The following is a 10,109-nucleotide window of genomic DNA, read 5'->3' on the forward strand; positions in this document are numbered from 1 at the left end:
GTGGGGGCTGTGGCCCTCCAGTTGTTGCTGGACTCCAAATTCCATCCGCACCTGCTGGCATGGTCAGGGATGGGAGATGTCTGGCAAAATCTGGAGGGCCACAGCTTTGCTTTCCCCTTCCCCTTGTAGTTAGTTGACTGTAGCCTTTTGGTCATTGATTTTGCCATCCCCCAAGGATGCCCAGGGTCAGGTTTCCCAAGAAACACCTGAGAGGTCAGGTAATACAGGGGTAGCCAATGTAGTAGAGGTATTGGGAGAACTACAGTTCCCAATATCCCCTACCAGTGTGACAAATGGCTGAGGATGAAGAGAGTAAGTAGGAGAGCACTACATTGGCTATCCCAGGAGGAAGTGTATAAACCAGGGTTTCCCAAACCAGGGTCTCCAGCTGGGGTTTTTTTTTTGTGTGTGTGTGTGTTTTGGACTACAATTCCCATCACCCCAACCATTGGTCCTGCTAGCTAAGGATGATGGGAGTTGTAGTATATACAAACACCGGTGGGAGGTGGGAGGAGAATGTAAGGAAGAAACTTGCAAGGGACTGTGCAGAGAAGGAAATCTATGTAACAGCCCTTCTGAGAATCCGGTATAACATTGCTAAAGGAGTCTTCTAAGCAACCCCCACAAACAGCTGCTGGCAAACAAAATTCTCATTTCCAAGAAAGTGGGGCAGTTTTCTAAGATTACGTTGTTGCTGCTGCTGCTGCTGCTGCTGCTGCTGTTGTTACTTTGACTTCCTGCGCCAAGCTATGAATTGGAAAAGTTGAGAGTAAGAATGGGGCGGCAGCCTTGAGCCCAGAGAACGTGGGTTAATTTGCTCAGCGAGGTTCTTGCTGAAAGGGCTGCAGGAGCAGCCGTGTTGGTAGGGTGGGTGCTTCAGCTAACCCTGCAGGAGCTGACACCGGTTAGTGGGAAAGAGAGCAAAAATGGGAAATGCTGTCGGGGACAGATGTGGACTTTGTCTGAACTCACACCCCTCTGGCATTCGGGACTCCAGCTCGGATTAGCTGCAGCACCTTCTCTGTAAGGGCGCAACACAAATGTTTGGGGCTTTTCAGTTTAGGAAAAAACGTAATCAGCTGGGGGTGAAGAGACCCTATAGAGGCTTACTGCATCAAGCATATTGCAGAGAAAGCAGGATGAAGTCCCCCGTCCCCCCCCCCCGGAAATAGTCAAAAGTTTTGGTCATCCAGTGAAACGAACTGGCAGGTTGTTTCAGAGCAGATGAGAGAAAGTGCCACACAGTGTATAATGATTCATGGGATTCGCTGCCACAAGATGAGACAGCCGCTGGCTTAGGTGGCTTTAAAAAGGGGATTAGAAGGATCAGTCTGTCAATGGTAACTGATCATGATGGCTGCGTGGCGTTTCCAGGTTCAGAGGCAGGATAGTTCCTTCCCTGTACTAGTTGCTGGACCTCTGATCCGATCCTGCGGGGCTTTTCTTGTATTGAATTCTTCAACTCTTTGCTGCTCTTGCCTTCAAAATCATGGCAGGTTAGGGGTTGAAATGGTGTGTACATAGTCTTAGTTTTATTTATGAAGTGACTAAAATTACTAATGTACTGCACATTTTAGAAAAATCATTCTCTGCTTCGCAGGGTCACGCTTTAAAATCTAACCAGTATCATTAGGAAGTGAAGGGAGGGAAGAAACTGAGAGGGAGTACTGTATAGCCAAACCTGTAATGGCCTGTTGAAAGGAAATGCAGTCCAGAATAAATTGGTTTTCTGAAAGAAGAAACCAGGGAGGCAGAGGTAGGGAGTTCCATGCAGAGTTAGAAGCCAGTGGCCTGGTTCACACATAATCATAGAGTTGGAAGAGACCACAAGGGCCATCGAGTCCAACCCCCTGCCAAGCAGGAAACACCATCAGAGCACTCCTGACATATGGTTGTCAAGCCTCTGCTTAAAGACCTCCAAAGAAGGAGACTCCACCACACTCCTTGGCAGCAAATTCCACTGTCGAACAGCTCTTACTGTCAGGAAGTTCTTCCTAATGTTTAGGTGGAATCTTCTTTCTTGTAGTTTGGATCCATTGCTCCGTGTCCGCTTCTCTGGAGCAGCAGAAAACAACCTTTCTCCCTCCTCTATGTGACATCCTTTTATATATTTGAACATGGCTATCATATCACCCCTTAACCTCCTCTTCTCCAGGCTAAACATGCCCAGCTCCCTTAGCCGTTCCTCATAAGGCATCGTTTCCAGGCCTTTGACCATTTTGGTTGCCCTCCTCTGGACACGTTCCAGTTTGTCAGTGTCCTTCTTGAACTGTGGTGCCCAGAACTGGACACAGTACTCCAGGGGAGGTCTGACCAGAGCAGAATACAGTGGCACTATTACTTCCCTTGATCTAGATGCTATACTCCTATTGATGCAGCCCAGCATACTTAGTTTGAACATCCAAACCCAACCCAGCAGACTAACCATGGTTTGTTTTCTGGCAATCTTAATGTGAAGCAATTGGAGGATTTTGTTGGCTTATAAACTGGTTTGTTCAAACTATAGTTTGGCATAATACCTGCACCCAACAGCCTTAACTATGGTTTGTTTGGCAGCTCCACCCCAGGCACTATAGGAAAACAAGGCAAAAACAGCTGGAAAACAAGTCATACTTTGAAGAAACCAGTTGTTGCTTGTTTGCTTGTCTGTAAAACTACTCTTGTGTTTATTGAACAAATCGTGGTTTAGAGGCGTGTGAACATAACCAGAACAAGTGACTGCAGACAAGAGGAAAAAGGGAGGGGACATAAAACCAGAAGATGATATTTTTAATTAAATCTTGTTCTACTAAAAGTACTCAGATCAATGAGTGGACTAAGGAGTGCATAACCAATGAAATCATGTAAGGAGAAATGGAGAGAAAGGAATAATGTCAAGAGGAGGGAGGAGACTTTAAAATAAGTTTATAGATAACAAGATGATTAGCAGAGCTGAGGACTGAAATAAGGAAAAAGGCAGGAGACTGATTGGAGTTATATTAGGGCAAACAGGGTGAGAATTGGCAAAAACTTGCTACCGTCTTAGCACCATCAAAAGAAAGGACTGGGTGCATCTAATGATTTTTAAGAAAAACAGCAAGCCTGCATCAGAATTACTGTGGATTAAAAAGTGAGATTAAAAAAACACACTAAGATTGCAGACAAGAAGCAGTAAAAAGTAACATTAAATCTTAAGCATAATTGGGACACTCAAGAGATGATAAATCTAGTTTTTGCCATTATTATTACAGTGGTGCCCCGCAAGACGAATGCCTCGCAAGACGGAAAACTCGCTAGACGAAAGAGTTTTCCGTTTTGGAGGTGCTTCGCAAAATGAATCTCCTATGGGCTTGCTTCGCAAGACGAAAATGTCTTGCGAGTTCCTGCGGGTTTTTTTTTCCTTCCCCCCCTTTTTCTAAGCCGCTTATCAGCTGATCCGATAAGCCACTAAAAGCCGCTAATCCGTCAAGGGGCTTGCTTTGCAAGACGAAAAAGCTGCTAGACGAAGAGAATCACAGAACGGATTCTTTTCGTCTTGCGAGGCACCACTGTATTTCTTAAATTTATATACCGGCTTTCACCTAAAGATCACAGGGCGGTTTACAAAATAAAAACACAAAGTGCATAACATAATAATAAAGAAAAAGCCCTCACATTTTAAAAGCCAGAGAGTGTTTAACAGCCAAAGACCTAGTTAAAGAGGCGTGTTTTTGCCATGTTCAGCTGCTGATTGTGGTCGTGATGCCTGCGACGAAACCAACAAACGATATGAACAAGAATGGATGAAGCAAAAAAACCCAAACGAACCCCCCCCCCAAACTCTTGAATATCCTCTGCATGCACGGATGCTAATAGAAACTGACAGCGGCTGACAGCTGTCTCAGTGGAAGGTTTGTGCAAGTGAGCAGTGACCATCTCCACCAAAGGGGCTGCCGGAATGCCCCTTTCTCAGGACTGGCAAAGAGGAGTGTCGATTCTGCGTAAGAGAAACAACGAAAGCTGTCTGAGGAAGAGGACCCAAATCTGCAGCTATCTCCGAAAGAAGAGGGATAAAAGTTTTGCGCGGCTAATTAAACTGCACCTCCATCTTCTCTTGCCATTCTCTCAGTTGGTCCAGAAAGGATCCTTGCAGCGAATCCGATATCCTTAAGTCCGGCTCTGCTCCGTTTAACGATGAGGCCCCGCTGGACTGGCTCAACTCGTAGAGAGCTTCCAGTGTCTTAGGGATGACCTGTGAAAAGGGAAGTGGGGAGAGAACGAGAACAAAACAGTTGCTGCCGCTTGTGTTCCGATCATTTAGTTCTTCCCTGGTACTTAATAGAACTGCCTACCATGTGTGGCAGGGCAGAGACTATAGCGTTTTCCCACTTTATCCCCAGGGCTACATAAAAGGAGGGAGGGCTGGGCTACCTTAGAGGGAACCGCTCTGCCCACTGCAGTGAAAACAGACTTTGGTTACAGAGTTTTGCTGATTAATGGACATACAGTGGTACCTTGGGTTACAGACGCTTTGGGTTACAGACACTTCAGGTTACAAACTCCGCTAACCAGGAAGTGGTTGCTCCAGGTTAAGAACTTTGCCCCAGGATAAAAACGGAAATCGCGTGCCAGCGGCAGCATTGAAGCGAAAGCACGCCTCAGATTAAGAACCGTTTCAGGTTAAGAACGGACCTCCAGAACAAATTAAGTTCATAACCCAAGGTATCACTGTATATTTACAGTATTACCTCGGTTTATGAACTTAATCTGTTCCGGAAGTCTGTTCTTAAACCAAAACCATTTTAAACAAAGGCATGCTTTCCCTAATGAGGCCTTCCACCGTTCGGATTCCATTCTTAGACGGAGGTAAAGTTCTGAAACCAAGACACTATTTCCGGTTTTGCGGAGCTTGTGAACCAAATCGTTCTTAAACCAAGGTACCACTGTACATATTTATCAGCTAAATAAGTACCCACAGTTGACCAGGTATCCAATTTTGCAAAAAGGTAAGTCCCTATGAAAGCTGTAGATGATGTAGACTATCTGTTGCAGGGATGGGGACCTGTGGTCCTTCGCATGTTTGTTAGGACTCCCAATTCCAGTTCTCCCACACCCCCAAGCTGGTTTGCATGACATCATTGCTTTTACCCTTACCACTGAATAATCTTATTCTCTAGCTTAAGCACAGGGAGGCTGAGGCTTTGATTTTTAAGATACTTACAAGACTTAAAGGACCTGTTACTCAGTTCAAGAAATCACGGTCCGTCAATCTTAGTTTTACATAATCCCGCCTGTGTACAGTGGTGCCTCGCAAGACGAAAAGAATCCGTTCGCGAGTTTTTTCATCTTGCAAAGCAAGCCCATTAGCGGATCAGCTGTTAAGCGGCTTAGCGGATCAGCTGTTTAGCGGCTTAGCGGATCAGCTGTTTAGCGGCTTAGGATCAGCTGATAAGTGGCTTAGCGGCTTGGGAAAAAGGGGGGGAGGAAAAAAACCCCGCAGGAACTCACAAGACATTTTCGTCTTGCGAAGCAAGCCCATAGGAAATTCGTTTTGCTAAGCACCTCCAAAACGGAAAACCCTTTCGTCTAGCGGGTTTTCCGTCTGGCGAGGCATTCGTCTTGCGGGGAACCACTGTATAAAACAGTTGTAAAGATTTTCCTATGTGCTTTGATTCAAAAATGATGCATGTGTCACCTTAGCCAATATCCTATTTCCCTCTTCTCTCATACGCAATAAAGCAGGAAGGGGAAACCTGTAGTCCTCCAGATGTTGCTGGACTACAAATCCTATCATCCCTGACCACTGGCCTTTGCTGCCTGTGGCTGATGGGGACTGTAGTCAAACAACATCTGGAGGTCCACAGGTCCCACAGTGAATCCTCAGACAAAGGAACTTTCACTGCTCATGTCAACATTTCTCTGACCTGAGTAATAAAACAGGCTTCCTCAACCTCGGCCCTCCAGACGTTTTTGAGACTACAATTCGCATCATCCCGGACCACTGGTCCTGCTAGCTAGGGATCATGGGAGTTGTAGGCCAAAAACATCTGGAGGGCAGAGGTTGAGGAAGCCTGTGGTAAAGCTTCTCAAGGTGTGTTAGCGATATCTGCTTTAGTTATCTTTATGCCTGGGTCAAAGTATGATGGGATAGCCTTTTTGTGAGTACCTCAGACCCACACCAGGTTTGGAATAAACAGGAGCAAGATAGTGCAGGAGGACATGTTCCAAGCAATGACTGTGGCAGAATTAATCTCCAGGTCTTCCTTCCACCCCAGCTCATAGATGCCCCCCAAGAACAGACTAAAAGTATACCCCACTTTTCAAACCATGCATGAGCAACCCTGGTTGCAGTGAATCAGCTTTGTTAAATCAGTTAGAGGCAGCACTTGTAGATGTTTGCTTCTGAGCTGTGGAAAAGAGCAGCATATTGGACGGTGCTTACGCAAAGCATGGAAAAGGACAGAAGTACTTACTTCCACCATGAGCAGTTTTTTCTTCCAGGGCCGGCGGGTGTCTGGCCAATCTTCCCCAAAGCATAACCACAAGGTGTACTTAGGAGATCCCTGTTTCCCTTCCATATATCCAACCAGGTCTGGGGAGGCAAGGAGAGAAAGAGATATTCTAAAGCCCTATCAGTTCCTCAACTGGTAGCTGCATGCTGATTACTATCTCTGTGGCCTTTAACTCGGCGCAAGGGCTGTGGAGGGGTATCAAATGTTGTCAAGGTCCACCAAAAAGGCTGCATGTTAGACCACCCTGGCAAAGATGCTAAAATAGTACAGGGGAGAGGACAGAACCCTGCAGCCCAAGTGCCATGGGGCTGAGGAGCGTTCATCCGGTGCCACTCTTGGAACACAACCTTGAAGGTAAGATCAGAACCAATGTAAAAAGGTAAAGGACCCCTGAATGGTTAAGTCCAGTCAAAAGCGACTAGGGTTGCAGTGCTCATCTCGCTTTTCAGGCCGAGGGAGCTGGCGTCTGTCCACAGACAGCTTTCTGGGTCATGTGGCCAGCAGGACTAAACTGCTTCTGGCACAATGGGACACCGTGATGGAAACCATAGCGCACGGAAACGCCATTTACCTTCCCACCACACTGGTACCTATTTATCTACTTGCGCTGGTGTGCTTTTGAACTGCTAAGTTGGCAGGAGCTGGGACTGAGCAATGGGAGCTCACTCTGTCATGGGGATCCGAACGGCCGGCCTTCTGACCAGCAAGCCCAAGAGGCTCAGTGGTTTAGACCACAGCACCACCCGCATCCCTGAACCACTGTAATAAGTTGCTTTCGATGTTTTCCCCACTGCATCAATCCAGGAGGACTAGGAGTCTTATGAACATCCGGGGAGCCACAGATTCCCCATCCCTGTCCTGAAGGCACAACCATTTACTTGTATTTCAGTTGGCATGTGAGTTGAGTGCCTGTCCCTCTAGCAGTGGTGGAAAGAGAATCAAAACTTGTTGCAAAAGTTCTCTTAACAGCGAGGGTGAGCCCTTAAGAAAACGAACCCTTACCCAGGAGCCCTTATGGGACAGGCAACATAGCCCTTGCATACCTGGCACAAACTGCTGCAGGCTGTAAATGGGACCCAACTGTTCCTTCAGGAGAACCCCGTGAGGCGTCTCGTCTTCAGGCATCTCTGACTGGCTCCAGGACACGTGGCAATGGCCTTGGCGCATGCCACACAGAGTCATACCCTCGATACGGAGAACCACCCCCGGAGCCACGCCTCGCAGAAGGCGCTGAGTGTAGGTCACTTGCAGGCTGTCGTTCAAGCAGACTGGGTCAGGCAGGACCACGTCTGCCAAATCGCGGTAGCAGCCCTGGGAGCCTGGAGGCACGAAGCACAGGCCTCGCACGTTCTTGAACACGTCGGCGAGGACCAGCCGACCCCGATAATAGACTCGGACCTCGAAATCTGAGTCTGAGGAGGAGAGAGGGATAGTTTGGGGGAGCCAGGTGCAAAACACCACCCACTCTTCCTGTCTCCCAGCAGCAGGAGACACAGCCTTTGCTATTCCCCCAGGAGGAGAGCGACTTATTGCTCTGCTCGTGCAGCAGCCAGTATCATTCTGGAACGGCCGCTGAAAACAGAGAGCAGCAAATTGCCAAACCTCTTCCAGAGAAATCACCCATTCAATGTACCAGCACAGTCTTATATGTAAGTCCTCCAAAGTACAGTGGTACCTCTGGTTGAGCAGAACGCAACCCGCTTCTGTGGGTTGCAATTCGCCGCTTCTGTGCATGCGCGTGACATCATTTTTGAGCAGCTGCGCATGTGTGAGTGGTGAAACCCGGAAGTAACCCTTTCCGGTACTTCTGGGTCGCCGTGGGACACAACCTGAAAAGATTTAACCTGAAGCAAATGTAACAAGAGGTATGACTGTATGTGGCACCTCATTCACTCCCAGCTATGTGCAATAGGGACTGCAGACTATCTTCCCCAACTGATATTGTTCATTCATTATTGCATTTATATCCCACCTTTCCTCTAAGGAGCACAAGGTGGTCTACATAGCTCCCCACTCCTATAATTCTCACAACAGCCCTGTGAGGTTGGGCACTTCTGCCCCAGGAAGGTCACTTTGGTGATGCCAACGCAGCAAAAACAACCTGGGAGGGAAAGGTTTTGAGTTATAAGCTCAACCTGATTGGCGAAATATACGAGCGCTAAGGGTTCCCTTTATCGGGGGGAGAGATCATGAGCAAGACAGATGATGGCTGGTGGGTCAGCTCAGCTTCCAAGCTATTTTCACTGGGCTAAATATATACAGTGGTACCTTGGGTTACATACGCTTCAGGTTACAGACTCCACTAACCCAGAAATAGTACCTCAGGTTAAGAACCTTACCTGAGGATGAGAACAGAAATCACAAGGCGGCAGCGGGAGGCCCCATTAGCTAAAGTGGTGCTTCAGGTTAAGAACAGTTTCAGGTTAAGTATGGACCTCCGGAACGAATTAAGTACTTAACTCTAAGTACCACTGTATTAAACAACAAGCCAATCGATTTTATTTTCACAACTTGTCAGATGGTTCCCCCAGCCTGCCAATCATCTGATGTCAAAGTTGGCCTAGGAGGGTGGGTGGGTGGGAATAAAGATCTGGCCCACCGAGCCAAAGGAGTTCTCCACCTGCTACTTTATACCGATTTCTACTACTTAAAAGCACAGCAGCGCCAAAGGGACCAGATACCCTATTTTTTGCTCTATAAGACTCACTTTTTCCCTCCTAAAAAGTAAGGGGAAATGTGTGTGCGTCTTATGGAGCGAATGCAGGCTGCGCAGCTATCCCAGAAGCCAGAACAGCAAGAGGGATCGTTGCTTTCACTGCGCAGCGATCCCTCTTGCTGTTCTGGCTTCTGAGATTCAGAATATTTTTTTCCTTGTTTTTCTCTTCCAAAAACTAGGTGCGTCTTGTGGTCTGGTGCGTCTTATAGAGCGAAAAATACGGTACTTCTTTTAGATCCAAGCAGCTCACCAAAAGTATCACTACTCAAGAAGTTCTGCAGGGGAGATGCTGCAGTTGTGGGTGGAACTAGATTCAACTCGGATGGGGGCAGGCCTCCACAGAAAGCGGGATTCTCTCCTCCTAAACATGGTTGAAGAGAAAAAGACAAAGCAAGCACTTGATACCCAACACAGACACAAAAACAGAATCGAGAGAGAGGTAAAAAAAGGTAAAGGACCCCTGGACGGTTAACTCCAGTCAAAGGCGACTCTGGGGTTACGGCACTCATCTCGCTTTATTGGCCGAGGGAGCCGGCGTACAGCTTCCGGGTCATGTGGCCAGCATGACTAAGCCGCTTTTGGCGAACCAGAGCAGCGCAAAGAAATGCTGTTTACCTTCCCGCCGGAGCGATACCTATTTATCTACTTGCACTGGCATGCTTTTGAACTGCTAGGTTGGCAGAGAGAGGGAGCCTGACAACGCCGCAATTCCCGCCACTTTCAGAACAAATATCTACTAGATTGTTCCTAAGGAGATGGGAACTGTTTTTTGTTGCTGTTCAGCAACTGGGAGTCGGAAGGCCTTGCTGATCTACCACAAAGCACACAGAAGATCTACCTTTGGTTCCTCCCACACTAGATGAAAGGGATAATGGTTGCAATCTCGGCTTGGCCCTGACATTATTTCCTCTAGATCCAAGAAG

The 10,109-nt window shown here is 47.4% G+C and overlaps 1 protein-coding gene across 1 annotated transcript in view; it reads right to left on the reverse strand.

Moving 5' to 3' along the window:
- Positions 1–3,550: 3,550 nt before the first annotated feature.
- IRF3 (interferon regulatory factor 3) overlaps positions 3,551–10,109 on the reverse strand; it is a 12,481-nt gene continuing 5,922 nt past the window's right edge. Inside the window, 5 exon segments of the mRNA XM_081165714.1 lie at positions 3,551–4,210; positions 6,432–6,550; positions 7,514–7,882; positions 9,437–9,547; positions 10,025–10,105. Coding sequence (XP_081021840.1) covers positions 4,046–4,210; positions 6,432–6,550; positions 7,514–7,882; positions 9,437–9,547; positions 10,025–10,105 — 845 coding nt within the window. The 3' untranslated portion in view covers positions 3,551–4,045.

Source organism: Podarcis bocagei (genome assembly GCF_964188305.1).
Source record: "Podarcis bocagei genome assembly, chromosome: 13".
Taxonomy (NCBI): domain Eukaryota; kingdom Metazoa; phylum Chordata; class Lepidosauria; order Squamata; family Lacertidae; genus Podarcis; species Podarcis bocagei.